Raw genomic sequence first — 19,391 nt, 5'->3', positions numbered from 1 at the left:
CACTCATTTAATTGTCTCTCTTCCCCCTTGTCAGCACAAAGTAGGTGCACACAACACAATTAATGAATGCTTGGTTGGATGAATGGATGGATGAACATATGGGTAGATGGATGGATAGTTGGCTGAAATCATTGTTCATCTTAACACAATAGTCATTAAAATCACCAGTAGCCCATTAACTCATCCCTACTGTTGTCATCACAGATATAATTACTGCTAACGGTTCTCATAGCTCGTGCTGTCAGAGGTGTAATTATCAGTGCCTGTAAGACACGCCGCAGGTAGCAGGAAGAGAGATAGAAAACAGCACCTCGGGGTTAGAGAGTCCCTTGTGGTTTTTGCAAAGCACTTTCATTCACATACGGCACTTCATTTAAGCATTGTAAGAACCCCATGAGGGAGATGCACCAGGGAAGGCAGCAAAGCATCCTGATGAAGAGTATGTCTCTAGGTCCAGACTACCTGAGTTCAAATCCCAGCTCTGCCACTCGCTAACTCTGTGACCTTGGGCAAGTGACTTCACCTCTCTTGGCCTCAGTTTCCTCATATGTTCTAGGGAATAACAAGACTACCTGTCTCATAATGTGGTTGTATGGACTGGTAATCACAATAATTAGTGCTTACCATGCGCTTGGCTCAGTTCTTAGTATTTTGCATGAAATAATTCACTTAAGCCTCATAATACCTGTGAGGTAGATACTATTACTCCCCCTCCCTTTTTTTAAGGTAATGAAACTAAAGTTAATTGGCCTCCCAGTCTGTTGAGAGGTGGCAGAACTTGAACCCAGAGGCTGTGTCTTCTAGAGCCCCTCCGGTTAACCTCCACCAGCATCTCTACACACAGGCCTGCTTGGTCCCTGCCTCACCTGCTCCTCTCGGGGATATACCGTTGGGGTCAAAACTCACGGGTTATGGTGGTGGTGCATGCCCGGATGGCCAAGGACCCCCGAGTGTTCCTGCAGGACTGCGGGTGGCAATCCCAAGCACACGCTTTCTTTGGTGTCTCATGTCTCTACTTAAGGCATCAGGCCCATTTCAAGTTCTACTCCGTAAGATACCAGTTGGTCCCAGTGTGAAAATAAGGCTTCCTATTGCATCCTTGAGTGAAAGCGCCCTCCTGTGAGGTATGACAGGCTTCTCCTGTGGCTCCAGCACCCCCTGATCCAGGCTGGGAAGCCCTGTACCCCGGGTGGAAACTCACTGGATTTGAACATGGTTCACAATTAGTTCCCAGTAAACTGGGAAGTAGCAGGGGGACGGGGGAGAATGACTTATTTTACAGATGAAGAAACTGAGCCTCGGAAAAGTGAAGGGACTTGCCCAGGATCCCACAGCCAGGATTCAGGAGAGCTCGGATTTGAACCCAGATTGCTGTGATTTAGGATCCTGTGTTGGTCTTCCGAGAGAGAGGAGGGAGCGCCCCCTAGTGGGAGGGGAAAGAGCAATGGGCTGGCAGTCAGGAGATCCCAGCCCATCTCTGGGCTCCGTCCACTCTTGCTCTGTGTGTCTCTGGACAAGTTCCTTTCCCTCTCTGAGCTTCAGGTTCCTCACTGGGAAAATGAGATTAACCCTAAATTACCTCCAGCTCTAAAACTCTGTGCAAGGGGAAAGGATTGTGAAGGAAAGAGATGGGGCAGGGGAGGGGGGCACGAGGGAGGAGCTGAGGCTGGGGTGGGGCTCAGTCCCACCTTCCTGCCCCCACCTCTTCCCCCTCACTGTTCTGGGCCTAGGACGGCCAGCTTTCCGCGGCTGCTGGGCGGGGCCAGTCCCTGTGCCAGACCCAGCCGAGCTCAGCAGAGGCCCTTTGTCACCCAACGCTTGCCGGGGCCTTGGCCACCGGTGTTGGGTATCTGGGTGGATTGGGTTCTCTCCTGGCAGCTCCACAGATGCCACACTCCGGCAAGGGTGGCCAGGCGGGCAGGGAGTAGCCGGTGCTCCCTCCTCCTCCTGGGCTCCCCAAGGGCCGTGGCAGCCGCTGTCCGTGGTTCCGGACTCTGGGGCCCCAAGGTGAGGGTTCTGTGGACCCCGGCTCATTCTGGGGGCCACAGGGACATCCTGGTGAATATGCATGAGACGGACCCTCTGGCGAGGCTGAGGCACTTGATCAGTGTAGCTGTGGGCTGCGGGTGCAGGCGGGTTGCTTTCTCCCATCCCCAAGCCCGTGAGACTCGAGTGGGGAGAGCAGTGCGTGTCGGCAGATATAGGAGGCGTGGACAGAGGAAGCATCCACGCTGGGGGGTCTGGGAACTGTTACTTGGGGGCAGGGGGTTAGGCCCCTGATTGTGTGGGCATGGCATGTGCGTACACAGGGTTGTGAACACTGGTATTTTTGAGGGGAGGAGGTGGGGATGTTAAGATGACGCCTGTAAATGTGACTACGTGTGACAGTGTGCATGGTGGGGAGGAGTGTCCGCCAGCATGTGTGTGAAGGGGGGCCCTGTGTTGGTGTGTGTGTATGGCAGTGGGTGGGCCCTAAAAGTAGGCAGGTGGGGTGTTGCACCCCGAGCGGCATGTCACAGGGTGTGTGTACACCGGGGTTCGTATCACGAAGTCATTGTGTCCATAGTGGACAATTACGGGGTTAGCATGTGTTATGAGGGTGCATCAGGCTATGCCGGGGGGGGGTGGTATAGCATGGAGGGCCTAGTGGGTGTCAGTACGTTTGGATTTGCAGTGTGTGCCGGTGCGCGATGGGGTACTGTACGAACATCCACGTCCAGGTATGTGTATGTGCGGTGGGTGTTATTTGGGTGGGGGGCGTGTGTGTAGCACCTGCAAGCCGGGCCTTCCTGGGTACCTGTCGCATGCGGCCTCCAGTGCCTGACCCCTGTCACCACCCTCTGCTTGCCCCTGCAGGAGCCACCGCCCCTGACCATGTAGATGCCAGCTCCAGGGAGCAGCATGGGCCCCGCTGAATGGAGACTCCTGGGTCTACAGCCCTGAGCCCCTCCGGCCCCTGGACCTTGCCCCACGCCCGGGGACGCCCCTCAGAGCCCACCGCCGCTGTCGCCAGCCCACCTCGGCTGCCCCCTGGGGTCAGCTGCCAGGAGCCACAGCCGTCCAGTGAGGTTGTGCTGCGGACAGCCACGCGGAGCCATCGCCTGGCCGCCTCCTGTCCAGCACTGACCCTCGGGCCCACCCCGAGCGGGGACTGCGGCAGACATGGGTGACATGACCAACAGTGACTTTTACTCCAAAAACCAAAGAAATGAGTCGAGCCATGGGGGCGAGTTTGGGTGCACGATGGAGGAGCTGCGCTCCCTCATGGAGCTGCGGGGCACCGAGGCCGTGGTCAAGATCAAGGAGACCTACGGGGACACTGACACCATCTGCCGGCGCCTCAAAACCTCACCTGTCGAAGGTAGGTGCACAAGGCTCAAACACGGGGTTTGAATTCAGGGCTCAGTCAGACCCTGGGCTCCCTTATCCAGGCCCCAGGAACCCCCTCGTCTGGGCTTGAGCATGGAACCAATGATTCAATTCCAGCTCCCCAGCCCCTGCTGCTGGGCTGGGTCATGTCCGACTCATCCAAATCCAGACTCTGACTGGGGATCCCTAGGTCTCTGGGGCAGCCGTGGAGCTGCTGGGAAGACAGGGCAGGCAGGAAGATGGGCTGTCACGGGAAAGGTGACAGATGCCCTTGTGTGTCTTGCCCTGGAGATGGGCATGGGGCTTTCTTACAACTGCCAAAATGAGCAGGCCTGCGATCTCCAGACAGGGAAGGTTTCAGCTTTCTGGAGGGGACCAAAGCCATGTCATCTGCCACAAGGCGGAGAGGAAAGGCACCAGCCCAGCTTGGGCACCAGAGCTCAGAGTTTGGGTTCCATCCCCACAGTTAGTTACCTTCCCCTCACCAGGAAGTAGAAAAGTTCCCTAAATAAACCCCAAAAGCACAGGTGTGAGGTACTCTGCCCTGGCACTCCCAGTCCTGCAACTTTGTGCAAAGAAGCTGCACTGAGCCTCAGTTTCTTCCTCTGGAGAATGGGGCCAGTACCTACCTCACAGTGCCTAGTGGAAGGCTGAGCATACAGTAGGTGCTCAATATGTGGCAGCCATTATTATTCTAAAGAGAGTGGATGACAACCCCTCCACCAGGCATAGACCACAGCCTGGGAGGCAGGCAGCATTTGAAGTCTCATCCCCACTGACAGACAAGAAACCTTTGGCTAGAGGTCCCTCCTACTCCATCTCCTAACTCCAGCCCCCATGCCCTGGGCACTGCTGGGCACTAACCCTGAAATGCATTTCCTGCAGAGGCTGCCTGTGGACCTAGCTGCTCAGCCAGGGCCAGACAGTCCATTGCTGTGCCGGCACCCACTGTGCCCTGCGGCGCCAGGGGTCAGCGTCCCTCTTCGTCTGGGGCCCTCTTCTCTTGGGTCAGGAGGAAAAGCTAAGACTGGTCCTTCTTCCCACATTCGCTGCTGTCTCTGATGTTTTGCCCACCTTGCTGAGTCTGGGCAGAAGTTTAGAAACACCTTTTTCTTTTTTGATATTGTTTGGTTTTGTTTTGGCGGGGAGGGTGGAAATAGGGGAAGCGTCGTTTCTTCCCTGCGTGATTCTAGCTCAGGGCTTGAGAACAGCCACGTGTGGCCCTGAGATGGGAGTGGGCTCAGCCTGGGGGGCTGCTGGGCCCCGGCCTCATGTGAACACCAATCTGTGGCAGAATGGCCCATGCTCACCTCCACCACCAGTTTGGCACACCTGACCTGCTAGGAGGCAGGGTTGTCCCAATGGTCTTTGCCTTTTGAATGGGACCAGGAGATTCTCTTGAGTCAGGAATTCTTAAGTGTCTCTGGACCCCAGACTCTGTGGAGAACCTGATGGAAGCTATGGCCTCTCCCTGCAGAAAAATAGTCAACTGTGTGCAACAGTGTGATCCACGCTACCAGCGTGTTCGCAGAGCCCCTCAAAGCCAGGCCCTGGACCCCAGGTTAAGAAATCCGCCCTCCCCTCCCACCTGACAGGCTCGGGGACCTGGGAAATCGAGTGGCTCACGGCCACGCTCCAGCGCTGGGGACAACAGGTGTGCACCTGAGGGCGGGAATCCTGTCCTGCTCCTCTCTGAACATCCAGCACCCAGCCTGGCGCCTGGCACAGAGGAGGGTGGATAACTGACCCATAAAACCCTGAGATGTGGCCACTGAGTCCCCAGCCCACAGAGAGCAGCTCTCAGACGGCTGAGCAGCCAGAACAGCAGATAATCCAGACCAAGTGCAGCAAGGACCCCAGGGATCGAGGAGAAATGAGATGGGTGGGCAGTGGAGGTTAGGGAAGGCTACCTGGAGGAGGAGGTGTTTGAACTTGGCTATGGGGGGAAGAGAAAGGAAAGCATGTGATGTGGCACAGAGCGACATTTCTTAGATAGAATTCCCCAGACTGCTGATGTGCTGCAAGAAGTTACATGAAAAGAAAAATAAAGGAGTCTTTGTTTTCTCATCTGTAAATTGGAAACGATAATGACAGCTCTGACTGTTGCTCTGTTGCCTGTCAGCTGTGTGCCTTTGAGGCTTTTGTCTGACCTCTCTGGGCCTTGGTTTTCTAATATTTCATGAGCATCAAGTGAGATCTCTCATGGGAAAGGTCCCTGAGAAGGAGGAAAGCCCATAGTAGGATAAACCAGAGCCCCTGCTGCATTGATCCCCTGAAGGATTTCCCAGGGTGCAGATGGAGCTGAAAGAGGTTTGGGGAAGGACAGAGGAGCGTAATGCTACTCTTGGACTTGGACTTGGACAACTTGGGTTCAAATCCCAGCTGTGTCATTTAACAGCTGTGTGATTCTGTGCAAGTTACTCAGCCTCTCTGTGCCTTAGTTTCCTCATCCGAAAAATGGGATAATAATAGTGACTACCTCATAGGGTTGTGGTGAGGCTAAAGTGAAGTAGCTTAGTACCCCGCCTACCAGGCACACGAACAGCTCTGTGTGTTAGGATTCAGCCCCAGAGACTAAACGCCTCCATTTCCCCATCAGTAACATGGGTTTTGAACATTGAGTGAGATCAGGCCAAGTTCCCAGCATAGAAGTCCTCAATCAACATCGGCTTTTGTTGTTTCCAATATGATTATCACTACTCTGGAAGAAGCAGTCACGTTCTCCGGAAACGGTGGAATCTGACTCTTCTGGAACACTGGCCAGTGTCCGAGCTGGTGCTACACATTTTACTAGGCTGTTCTGCATCCTTATCACCCACATTCCTGGAAGCAGGTGGTGTTACCCGTTTCACAGATGGGAAGCATGAGGGTTCAAGGTCACCACCATGGCTCACATCAGCGCAGACTTCGAACACAGCTGTGTCAGACACCACAGCCAGGTGTGCCCTCAGCCCCCAGCCACGCACATGTAACTAGGAACAGTCCTGCGAAGGTGCCCTCTGTCTGCCAAGGGTCTGAGGAGGGTGGAGCCACCAGGGCACTTTTCGTTTTCCCTCTCATGCTCAGCATTTGTCCTGCCCTGTTTAGCCCTCTTCTGACTCAGAGAAATGCTTGGCCTCCAGCCCCAGCCCCCAACTTCAAAGCCCTGTGGTCTGGAGGGTCCCAGCTCCAACCTGTCCCAGGGTCCCAGGTTGGCCATTCCCGACATCCCCTGCCCTAGTCTGCTGACGTCAGCAGGGAGCAGCCTCTGAGTCACACTCCCGGAAACTGCTCCAGGCCACGCATAACTTAGCCTTCCTGTTCACATCCAGCTAATTTTAGGCAAAAAGATCTCTGCAAGTGATAGAGGGGATCTGAAGCCATAGAAATCAACTCCCACCCGGGGCACCACCTGCTGCCCGCACAGGCCATGAGCTCAGCGCCCATGGTCTGGCAGTGTTGGATATTTCACTGGGCCATTGAGTGCCACTGCTTTCCTCTCCCACTGCTGGTTCTCTTCCATCCTGGTAATGCCCCTCCCTTCGTGCCCTCCACTGCTCCCTTCTTTTCACACCTGTCCAGCCTAGGACAGTAGAGCCCCTGAGACCCAGGTTTGAATCCTGACTGGCTTACTCCTCAAGGGACACTGGGAGAGTTCAGTGAATCCTCTCTGAGCCTCAGTTGTCTTATCTGTAAAATGGGCATAATAACACTACCTACCTCACAGGATGATGTGAGAAATAAATCAGGTCATCCACATGAAGGGCTTAGCACTGTGTGGCAGTCCCTAGACACTTACAAAATGGTGTTTGTTATCATTGTTATTATTATACCCAAGTATCTCTTTTTAAAAAAAAATCATGTTCTGGCCCCATCCCTGTACAAAAATTAGGCAATTAAATAAGATGGTGCCCAACAAAGGGTCAATGTGCTATCAGAGGAGGCTTCCCAGAGGAGGTGGCTTCGCATTGTCTGGAAAGATGGGTAGTGGGTGTTGGGGTGGCCTGTGAGCCCTGAGGCAGGAGCTGATTGTCATTCTCCACTGTGTCCCAGCACCTGCTGCAGTGCCTGGGACTCAAAAAGCATCAGCAGAATGAAGGAAGGGAGGGAGAAAGAAGAGGTGCGGGTGCTCAGTGCCCCCTCTCTGTGTAGTATGGAAGGCTGCAGCGTGGGGACAGGACACAGGATACCCTGCGTCACCCAGAGAACACTTAGCTTCGGTTCCCGGGAGCCCGGAGTGGCAGTGCCCTGAGCCACTCACTCGGCATGCATGGCTCTCGTCCTTCGCTCCTGACCCTGCACCACCGGCTGTCAGCAGGGGCAGCTCGAGAGGCCCTGCTGGGCGCTCCCTGAATTGCATATTTCATGGTGGGGGAGAAAGGGGACAAAGAAGACAGGGCAGCCGCAGGGTAAGGTGGGAACCGGATACATCGCAGTGTTGTGAAACGGAACCTCCAGTTAATTTTGTATGAATCCTATGGCCTGCCCAAGTCGGGGAGAGCGAGGGGCTGAGGGAGGACAGGAGAGCAGATCGTGGGAGATGGTACCCTGTGTGGCATGAACACGATGATGAACGAGACACCCCTCAGACCTGGCAGGGCCCACATTGCGCAGAGCCACCATTGCGCAGGCACGGGGCAGGGGGGAGGGGCACGAAGGCAGCGAAGGGGGTCTCCTGTTTGTCACTGTGACGCTCTATTTCCCCGTGTGCTCCGTCTCCCCAGGTATCTCTGGAGCCCTGAGAGGTCAACAGGGAAAGTGAGGCAGACACAGCTGTAGCAGTGTCGCAGGCAGGGTGGAGCCGGAGGGCCACTCAGACACAGGGTCCACGCAGGGAATTCATACCTGGCCAGAGATGAGGGAGGATGCCTCCCCCCACCAGCCCCTCCCCACCCCCGTCTTCATGTGAAGCAGCCCAGGACGATGTCAGGTGCGAGGCCTGGAGGAGCAAAGCTCCTCCAAGTATTTAAGAGGCTGAGGTAACCAACCACCTTCTCAAATACATGCAGGGGTGGAGGAGGGCCAGGCGTGAAGCCTGGGACGGCTTTCCAGCCTTGCCTCTGTCACTAAGTAGGTTCATGACCTCAGGCAAGATATTTAGACTGATAACTTCAGCTTTCTCATCTGTAGAATGGGAATTGTGCTACTTCACTCTCTGCCGTTTGGAGATAGTGCGTTGAAAGTGCTTTGAAGGTTTTCTACCAAACAGTCATCATCTTCCACTGAGTATTTCTATCTATTAGGATTCTATTTGATAGAAACCCATCTCAAACTGGCTTATGCAAAAAGGGGATTTTCTGGCTTGTGCAACTGAGAAGTCCAGGGATTGTTCTGGCCTCAGGCATGGCTGGATCCAGGGCCGCCAGTGCTGAGGAGGGCTTTGTCCATCCCTCTCCTGCTCTCTTCCACCTCCACCGTCCTCTGTATTGGCTTCATTCTCGGGCAGGCCTTCACCCCGTGAGGCCCCCAGCAGCCAAAGGCACCTCTTTCTCAGGGTTTCCCCCCTACTGGGTCACCTGGAGCCACTCTTGAACTAATCCCTGTGGCCAGAGGATGGAATAGGCTGATAGGCCAGACCAGGTCATGTGCTCACCCCAGAGGGGTGTGGTCCTACTATGTGCAGGGGAGGTATGGAGGAAGAGCAGGCATGCTGCATGCCCTTGAGGATGGGGAGAAAGGAGAGAATTGAGGAGGCAGGATTCAGGAGCACCAAATCTGGACTGATCGTAATGACACTGTCAATAATTACACCAGGGAAGCAGGCAGAAGCTGGGTCCGTCCGGGTGGACGGGGGTCTACGACTAGTGTCCCACCAGTGAAGGGGCCAACTCTGTGTCATGGTCAAGTCCTGGCTCCATTCTTATCCAGCTGTGGAACATTGGGCCAGTTATCTAACCTCTCTGTGCCTCAGTTTCCTCATCTGTGCCATGAGATTACAACAGTACCTCTTTCACAGGGTCGCTGTGAGGATCAGAGTAACACGTGTCAAGTGCTCAGTGCATGGCACATGGCAGGTGCTGTCTCAGTGTCAGCTGGGGACTCTGGGTGACTTGAAGGGACAGGTTGGGTTTAAATTAGTGGAGAAGAAAGAGGCAGCTTATCAGGGCAGATAATGGGCTTAAGCAACACGTGTGAGTCTATGGGTTTCAAAAACTGAGCGCCGTATTTGATTTGCAATGCTTATATTCCCTCCCCAGCCCCCAGCGCCACTGGGAAAAATAAATCCCTTAGAAGCACAGCTTTCTGCGAAAGTCCAATGAATCACGTGTAGATGCTTTCCAGAATGCCACCCGCACATCTTTCTGAATCATCAATAAAATAAACCCACGTGTTGATTGATTCGTGCTCTCCATCTTCCCAGGCTGGGGCAGCGGCGTCTATGCTGGGCAAACGGTTCTGCAGGCCTGGGGAGAATGCAGAACAGTTAGAGAAAGGGCCTGACCTGCCACTGACAGGGGGCTCCTGGGGGGTTCCAGCAGGACCAGAGGGACTGCACCTTCCTTGACCGATGCTGCTTGGCTTGGCCAGTGCTTCGTCATCAGGCACCCAGAGGGGGCATGGAGGATATGGGGTGGGGGGAGCATTTCAAGTAGGCCTCTCACTAGGCGGACCCACCATCCAAAAAGCCTGCATCTCAAAGCCACCTAGTGGCTGTAATTGACTGTGAGCAAACTTATCAGGGCCAGGTCCTTCCTTATATGGGCCTCACAGCAGCCCTGTGTGCAGGAAACCAAGGCTTAGGGAGGAAGATGGCCCTGATTTTTACTCTGAAGGCACCTTTGCTTTACAGAATGAATATGCCCTAAATGCTAAGGGCCTACTGTGTGCTCAGAAAAGAGAAGGAGTGGGAAGAGCACTGACTTGAGTTCCAGCTTACCCTCAGGGCCCTTGAGCAAGTCACTCCATCCCTCTGAGCCTCAGTTTCCCCATCTGTAAATGGTATGATAAGAATGCCCACCTTCCAGAACCAATGGATACAGGTGTTCAAGATTGTCCCATTTTTCCCCTGTTTCTGTCGTACTGAGCGGAGATGTAAGCTGACGCACATTCACGCATTGAACAAATGTGTGTTGTGCGCCTGCTATGTACAGGCTTGGGCCACCTTGTTCCCCTGGATTCCGTATGCTCCTCAGGCAGTATCTGTGTGACGTGGCTGAACATGGGACAGGTGGGAGGCCGGGACAGGGCAGCCTCCCAGGACATTCCCTCTTGGTCCAGGACAGAGGAACCCCTTCCTGACCCCCTTCTGCTCCAGAGCTCCCTAAAGATTCCCTGGAAAGGGGGGTGCAGAGCTGGGTTGTAAATCCCCCAGCCCTGAAGACTCTTTCCAGTCTAGCTGTGCTAGGGCTGCCAGCTGTGACCCCAGGTCCAGCTGTGACCCCAGTTCCAGCTGTGATACCAGGTACAGCTGTGATACACGGTCCAGCTGTGACCCCAGTTCCAGCTGTGATACCAGGTACAGCTGTGATACACGGTCCAGCTGTGACCCCAGTTCCAGCTGTGATACCAGGTACAGCTGTGATACACGGTTCAGCTGTGACCCCAGCTGTGATTCCAGGTACAGCTGTGATACACGGTCCAGCTGTGACCCCAGTTCCAGCTGTGATACCAGGTACAGCTGTGATACACGGTTCAGCTGTGACCCCAGCTGTGATACCAGGTACAGCTGTGATACACGGTCCAGCTGTGACCCCAGTTCCAGCTGTGATACCAGGTACAGCTGTGATACACGGTCCAGCTGTGACCCCAGTTCCAGCTGTGATACCAGGTACAGCTGTGATACACGGTCCAGCTGTGACCCCAGTTCCAGCTGTGATACCAGGTACAGCTGTGATACACGGTCCAGCTGTGATACACGGTCCAGCTGTGACCCCAGTTCCAGCTGTGATTCCAGGTACAGCTGTGATACACGGTTCAGCTGTGACCCCAGTTCCAGCTGTGATACCAGGTACAGCTGTGATACACGGTCCAGCTGTGACCCCAGTTCCAGCTGCGATACCAGGTACAGCTGTGATACACGGTCCAGCTGTGACCCCAGAGACTCATTAACACGTACTGAGTGCTCACACAAGGCCAGCTCTTCTGCTGAGGGTTCACGGCATCACCTCATTTAATCCACACAAACCCCTGTGAAACAGAAACTGTTTGTATCCCAGCTTCCCGATGAGGAAATCAGGGCTCAGGGCACCACCGCTAACAAGGGGCCCAGCCAGGACTGGTACCCAGACAGGCTGGCTGCCGAACGTGCCCTGAATCTACTGCCTCCCGTTGACAAGAGTAGCTCTACAGCAAGGGGGAGGGAGCTTCCGGGCAATGGAGGGAGCAGTCTCTGCCCGACTGGAGACAGAGTCAGGAGAGGCCTCCTCTGAGCCAGGTGTCAAAGGGCGGGGAGCAGTTGAGCACACAGCGATGGGGAAGAGAGCACGTTCTTAATGAGAGGAGCACCTGAGCAAAGGCCCTGGGGTTGGAGCCGGGACATGCATGGGGAGAAGTGAGGGATTCATCGTGCCTGGAGCCTAGGATGTATCTCAAAGGACAGAGGACTCCAGCCCACGGACTATGGATTGATTTTTGTAGGCTGGGTTTTAGCTGGTGTGTTCATGCAGTGTGTGCAGACTGTCAGCCTGGTGATTGTGTTTCTGTTTGTCTATGCTGTGCCGTCCGCGTGAGTGTGAAATGGGCCGTGAGCTCCATGAGGGCGAGGCATGAGTACAGCTCTGCTTCAGGGGCTGAGGAGCCAAAGACCTCGCTGAAGGCAGAGAGACTGCGGTTTGGGTGAGGTGGTTCTGATACTAGGTTCCCTGGGGTTCCCTGGAGGTGCCCCAGGGCACAGGGAGATGCTGAGTGGGGGGCTCTGGCCTTTCTGCTCCACCATGTAACAGAGCAGCTCTTTTTTTTTTTTTTTCTAATTTGTTTTGCATGGTAAAGCATCTGTTGAGATTTTTTTTTAAACAAAGAATTTTTTAAAAAGAAAAAAAAAATTGAAAACCTCTGGTACTAGAGAAAGCTACTGAACTGTAGTGTCTAAAAGCCTGGGTTGGAGCTCAGGTTCTATAAATTCTCAGTGCCTTGGTTTTTACATCTGTAAAATGGAGTGGGTAATATCCAGCCCCCAGGGTCCATACCGGTCTCTGGATTAAATGAGAAAACACACTCGGAGAGCCTGGCCCACAGTGGGGCCTCAGGAGGTTCATCTTGCAGCCACTCCACCCTAACCACGTTCTAGCCTCGTGCGTGGCCCACCCACCTGTGTTAGAGGACACACGGGGCTGCTAAGCCTCGAGTGGGGACCAATCTGACTCTTCCCCCTGTTGACTGAGACATCTCCAAGCCCCACCGCCAATGAAGAGGGCAGGTCTAGGAGTCTCTGGGGCTCCTCCAGGTCCTCAGGAACCACCGCCCCGCCAAGAGCAGTACAGACATCAAACTGGCCAAAGGGTGACTAACTCAGAGCCAGCCCCCAGATCCCTCTTCCCTTGAAAGACTATAACTTCATATCCTTGGGGTGTAGCTGAGGCCCCACCCCAGCCCTGCCCGGGGCAGTGCCCTCAGCCCCTTGCCCCAAGCCCCCGCCCAGCTTCCCTACCAGGCGGCTTCAGAGTCCTGCCCACACTGGCTTCCAAAGACCCATGGGGGGGTTCCCATGCAATAGGTCTGCCCTGGACACCAGTCTCTGGTTACTTCACCTCCCTGAGTCTCAGTTTCCTCATCTGTCAAGTGGGCTGAGGGGGGAGAGAGGCTGCTCGGTAACCACAGGCTACACCGTGTCTGGCGTTAGGGCGACCTCAGTTGTCCACCCAGCCCAGGTCCCACAAAGCGCAAGAGAGCTGAGGCCGCCTGTCCCTGCAGGCCTGCCTGTCACACGAGAGGCCCCCACAGGGCAGGTGAGTTACTTATACAGGCCCCCCCCTCTCCCCACAGCGATTATCTTACTCCTCCTGGCACAATCCTGGCCCTGCTGTGGTTTCAGACACACAGTTATTTATAGTCAGTGGAAATTAGGGCCTCTGCAGATGGTTCCCTCGTACCCACCTGCCAGTGTCAGCCTCCACCCCAAAGGGAGGCCCCCTAGAAATTTCTATGGCCCCAGCAAATGACCCCAGGCACCGTTTCTGAGCAGAGAAGACTCAGAGGCTCTTTCTACAGGATAACTTTGGAGAAGATGCCAGAGAGTTGAGAAGCAGAAGTGAGCCCTTCCCATGGGAGGATCTGGGAGGGCTGCATGGAGGAGGCTGTATTTGAGCAAGATGCTGAGAGATAGGCAGGGTTTGCAGTGGAGAAGGACACTCCACGTAGAGGGAAAAGTGTAGACAAAGGCACAGAGGCAAAGAAGGTTATGTAAAAGGAAGAGCCGATCATTCTGTTTGGTTATGGCTTGAAGGAGGGAACCACAGCAGTAGTGGTAATAATTAAGAGTAACTGAGCATTGTAGATGCTCCAGACACTGTTCTAAGAGTTTTACGCACATCATCACCTCATTTGATCCTCCTGACAACCCTATGGAGTAGGTGCTAGTAGTATCCCCATTTTTACAAATAAAGAACCTGAGGCGCAGAGAAATTAAATCACTTGCCCGTGGTCACACAGCTAATGAGTGGAATTCCAGAGTCCATACTAGGACTCCAAATGTTAAGGCACAAAGTTTGGGCTTAAATTAAGAGGCAGAAGGGAGGCCTTGAAGGTTCTCGAGCAGAGGAGCAGTGCGGCTAGGACGATTGGTCTGGCAACCGTGAGTATGGGTTGGATGGGGAGATACCCCAGGAAATAAAGCCAGTGAGGAGGGAAGGGCAGGCATCCAAAAGAGAGGGCTGGACCCAGCCGGGGATGGTGATGAAGAGGAGGGCGCACCATACAGCAGGACATAGCCTGTGATAGACGGTCAAGGGCGAGAGTGTCATGCAGACTCGGTTTCCAAGACAGCAGCTGGCCGCTTGTGGTGGAGACGGGCCAGCAAGGAGAGGAGCAAGGCTGGGGTGAAATGAGAGGTCTCTGCTGGGCACTGTGCATCCTCAGGGCCCGGGGGATAGGAAGGCAGGCCCGGAGGCAGAACATCTAGATGACAAAGACACCTACAGAGAAGTCCTGTCTCTGCTAACAAGTCCCAAACCTGCATGGGGGGAGGGCAGAGATCTGGGCCTGTGCTGTTCACTGCTGTATACTAGTGCCTGGAACAGTACCCGGCAGAGAGTACAGTCAATAAACGTGCAGGAATGAATTCACCTGGGGTGCTCATCAAGCACAGGTCCTTAGGGAACACCAGCTGCTAAGGGAGCAGGCAACCAGCAAAGCAGGAGAAGTCAGAGATGTAGAAGGAGAGTGTCACCTGCAGGTAGGGTGTGATCAGGGTGTCTGACACTGGATAGGCAATCAGTTAGTAAGGGTTGCCAGGAGGGGTCCAAGGAGGATAATGAAGGATTAATAGCCCCAGGGACAGGCTGCTGCATGAGATCTTGGGAAACCTCTGCTGGACAAAATACAGTAAGTCCCCTACATACGAACATTCAAGTTGCAAACTTTCAAAGATGTGAACGTGCCCCTGTATGCCAGCTGTTGTACTGTACTACTGTAATTTTCAAGGTACTGTACTGTAAGATTAAAAACTTTTTATTTTTTGTTTTTTATGTATTATTTGTGTGAAAAGTGTTATAAACCTATTACAGTACAGTACTATATAGCTAAGTGTGTTAGTTGGGTACCTAGGCTAACTTTGTCGGACTTACAAACAAATTGGGCTTACGAATGCACTCTCAGAATGGAACTTGTTCATATGTAGGGGACTTACTGTAGCAGAATAGAACATTCCCTGGGGCTGCCCCAACACTCAGCAGCTCAGTCGGGTCAAGGCAGATGGGACAATAGCCTGAGGGACTCGCAAACCTGTGGGACCACAGGTCTGGAGTGGCTCTCAGGGAACATCTCAGCCAGCAATCCCAGGGTGCACTGAGGCCCAGGAGGGAAGGGACCTGCCCAGGTGTACCGTGGGTGAGGTCCTGACCCAGGGCCGGGGCCCCCGAGTCATCCCTGCACATGGTGAAGGGGGCAGACGTCCCTCTTCCCTGCCCCCATTGCAGCCTCCTCACCTCCCCGCAAAACCTCAGCTCTCATTCATCCCTGCCCTGCTGCTGTATGCATTTCCAGGGGCCGCCATGACGAAGGACCACAAACTGAGTGGCTTAAACAACAGAAACGTATTGTCTCACCATTCTGAAGGCTGGAAGTCTGAGATCGAGGTGTCGGCAGGGTTGGTTCCTTCTGAGGGCTGTGAGGGAAGGGTCTGTCCCAGGCTTCTCTTCTTACCTTGTAGGTGATCGTCCTCTCCCTGTGTCTTCACATCGTCTTCCCTCTGTGTGTGTCTGTCTCTGACTGCAAATTTCCTCTACGTAAGGACACCAGTCATACTGGAGTAGGGCTCACCCTCAAGACCTCATCTTAACTTAGCAACTACTCACCTCTGCAGTGACTCTATATGGTCACATTCTGAGGTTCTGCGGCTTAGGACTTCAGCATATGGACTGGGGCGGGGGGCATAATCCACCCAGAACATTCTCCCTTGAGACAATCACTTCTATGCTTGGAGCCACGGTTTCTCTCCTGTAAAGTGGGGATGTACAGGGGGACAGATGAGGACTGTGGTGAGGGCAGACGAGCTCCCTTCCATGTGAACACGTATGTCTCCGAGAGCCCATCACACAGTGGGCATTAGGAAGCAGCGATACAGCCTAAGCGTTCAGCAGCAGGCGTCCTGGGTCTGATCCCAGCTGTGCCGCTTACTTACCAGCTGTGTTGTGCGAAGCAAATGACTTGACCTCTCAGAACCTGTCTACTCATCTGTGAAACAGTACTTGCTTGTGATCCGTTGTAGGGAACAAATGAGCTGCTGTGAGTAAGAACACACAGTTCAGTGCAGGAAGCCTGCAGGGAACGGAAACTGCCATTATTGTTATTATTGTTATCACTATCATCATCATTATTTACATATTATAGGTTCAAGACGCTGAGGCCCAGAGAGGGAAAGATCTTGCCCAAGCTCAACAGCCGTCTGGCACAAAACCAAATGAGAACTCAGGTCTCCTGACCCGCAGTCCCAGCTTTTTTTAACCACATCCCTGTGTGATATTTTTTTAAAGTAATTCCTGAATGCCTAACGTTAGGAAAGCAATTAAGCCACCTTCAACTTCTCCATGTGCCTGATGGAACAATGTGGGAAATTGTTGTTACAGAGAACAAGAAGCAGTGTGGATGAGGCTCGTGATATAGTGCAGTGTGAAAAAAGCAGGGTGTAGCATGGTACATGGCAACAACTCCATAGAAACAGATGCAAGGAAAAAAGGCTGAAAAGAAACATCCAGAAAGTGCCGGGGTTGTGGTTACGGGTGAGATTAGGGGTGATGATTTTTCTCTCAGCTTCTCCTTCTGCACTGCTGGGGATGTTCTAAGGTGGGTCAGCTAAGGCATGCTGGTTGTAAGCAACAGAAGCCATCTGGGCAGCATACTGCAGATCTGAGGGCAGAACAGGTCCCCCTGTGTCAGAGCAGAGGCTGGAAAACCGAGGGAAATTGGGACGTGCAGGAACGGGTGGCAGGACTGACAGAACAAATGCGTCCTTGGGGAATGTGGGCGGGGGTGGGGGGGGGGTGGAACCTGCTCCAGCTGTCTTGGGTCCTTGTATTGCTCAAGATTCCAGGCAGCACTGTGCTGGCAGACGTTTAACATGCAGCCCTCTGGGTTGGGAGGGTGTCCTCGTATGTAGTGTGTGCTAATTTCCACGGTGGCTGCCCTGGGAGACAAGCATTTTCAGCCTCCCATCTCATAATAAAGAAACTGAGACTCAGAGAGGGCTCGCGTGGGGTTGCACAGTGAGTGGGTGACAGTTGGGACTTGTCCTTGGGTCTCCTCACTTTCCCCGTCCTGTGCCCCTTGCCCCACCTCTTTCCTTGCTGGGATGTGTTTGGAGGAATCACAGTGTCAGAAAAAGAGCTCCCTAGTCTATTAGAAGCTGGAGCTGTGAGCTGGGAGAGAGCCAAGTCCCAAGAAACCACTGAGTATTCATTGAGAAAAAGTGGTCACCAAACTGTTCCCATCCCAGAGAAGGAGGCATGTGGGGAAATCCTGGGCAAGCCCCACTGAAGGAAAAAAAAAAAAAAAATATATATATATATATATATATATATATATATATATATATATATCCCTGCAGAGGCAAACTGTGGAGTGCAGAGGGTAGCTTTGTAAATTACCACATTTTGGCTCAACTCCTAAAGGGCCAAAGTGTTTTCCTTCCACTTGATAGAGGCAGCTATAGGATATCTGGTGAGTGGGCAGGCACCATCCTAGACTTTTGTATCTTAAGCTTCCTGAGGACAAGGGCAGTCTCAATTGCCTCTGAAACCTCAGCACCTAGCGGGGATTCTGCATAAATGAAAATATGAGTGATGGTGACATGTGTAAGCATGCTAAGGGCTCCCTAGTCCACCTGCCCCAGCCAGAACCCCCAGCCCAGCTCAGCTTGAGCATCACGGAGATACCAGAAAATCTAACCCTGGCCAAAGCTGCCAGCAATGTCTCCACCACCTCCCGGTACATGCACCAGGCCAGCTTCCCTGCATTCCCACTGTTTCCTTACCTGAAAAGGTATGTCCTTTTCAACCCCACCTAGAGGTCAGGTCCCGGGGGGAGGGTGCCAGCCGGGAGAGGCTGTGATCTAACAGAGATGCATGTCCTGCTGCCCCCTTGCCAGCCTCAAGGACGCATGAGCTGGCATGAAGCTGCCAGCATCCTCTTGAAGTCCTGGGAGACCTAATTACCCAGACAAGGGGAAAGTGTTGAGTGAGTGAACGCTGGGGTTTGGAATAATCCGTTTTCTGACTGCTGCAGTTAATGTGAGGCCAGGCTGCAAAAGTGTCCCTGTGATGTTCTGACAATGGGCTTCCGGGACAGCTGGCTGTTTGATCTGGAACTGCCAGCTTTTCTGTCTCCCCCAAAGGTTTCCTAAATTGTCCTAACAATTACCATCTCGGGGAGCCAGCCGTGTTTCTGGCTTCGGCACAGTAACAAAGAAAGTGCAGCCACGATGTGGGAGGCTGATGGAGACCAGCCTTGGGGCTGCAGTGAGTTCCAGCCCCAAGGTTTCATTCTGAGCACTGGAGGATGGTGGGGACTGGGGAACGTACCTTTTATGTATGGCATCTCTTTTCAATATTGTTACCATTTTAGAGATGAGGAAACTGAGGTACCGTGTGCCAAGGTCATTTGCCAACAGGTTGCAGAGGTGACATCCGAACCCAGGCCCACCTGGCCCAAGTCCCCACTCTTCAGTGTGTTCTAGATGCCCTCAGATCTTAGATGTTTTTTTCCTATCTGCGGGTATTGCAATTTCAGAGCCTCTTGGGACACGTCCTGCCAGCTCTGTCCTGAAGTTTTGTCCCTGAAAAGTGCCAGGGATGATGACTTCATGCTAGCGTGTTTCTCAGTTAATGGATATTTTTACCTTCTGCTGTAAATATCTAAGAAAGAATTGCCTCCAGTCGATGCTGGACCAAGTAGTACGGAGTTGGAAGGTGTCAGCAGAAAAACCTAGAGTGGAACAAAAGGCTAGAAGTTCCCAAGCACCTATTAAGCTCCAGGCATCAGAAAGCTCTTTCATTTGTTCATTCATTCATTCATTCATTCAGTAGATGTTTCTTGAACGCTTACTATGTGCTGGACATAGTTCTAGGCCCTGGGGATAGATACAGCAGCGAATGAACCCAAAAATGTTACTGGCCTTGTGGGGCTTGTGTTTGAGTGTGGGTGGCAAGAAAAAAAGCCAAGTAAATGGAAAAATAATTGAGATCATCCATTGTAATAAGGGCTCTGGAGGAAATAAGCAAGGGCCTGGGGAGTAATGACAGAGAGATGTCTGAGATCCTGGGATCGGGAGGCAGAGAGGACCTGGAGAATGAAAGGAAGGCTGCCGTGTGGAATGAAGTGTGGACAGAGGCTTGGAGTGGGGGCCTGAGGGCAAGCCAGCGAGGGCTGGACAACCACAGGAGCTGCAGGAAGGC

The 19,391-nt window shown here is 53.4% G+C and overlaps 1 protein-coding gene across 5 annotated transcripts in view; it reads left to right on the top strand.

The window, feature by feature from the left end:
* ATP2B2 (ATPase plasma membrane Ca2+ transporting 2) overlaps window positions 1-19,391 on the top strand; it is a 352,425-nt gene that overhangs the window by 237,911 nt on the left and 95,123 nt on the right. For all 5 annotated transcript variants that reach the window (XM_059940372.1, XM_059940370.1, XM_059940375.1 and 2 more), the window contains one exon: window positions 2,857-3,361. In XM_059940372.1, coding sequence (XP_059796355.1) covers window positions 3,163-3,361 — 199 coding nt within the window. In that variant the 5' untranslated portion in view covers window positions 2,857-3,162. The remainder of the gene's footprint in view (window positions 1-2,856; window positions 3,362-19,391) is intronic.

This window comes from Balaenoptera ricei, chromosome 11, assembly GCF_028023285.1.
Source record: "Balaenoptera ricei isolate mBalRic1 chromosome 11, mBalRic1.hap2, whole genome shotgun sequence".
In the NCBI taxonomy this organism is placed as follows: domain Eukaryota; kingdom Metazoa; phylum Chordata; class Mammalia; order Artiodactyla; family Balaenopteridae; genus Balaenoptera; species Balaenoptera ricei.
This window is presented reverse-complemented; position numbering and strand designations above follow the sequence as displayed.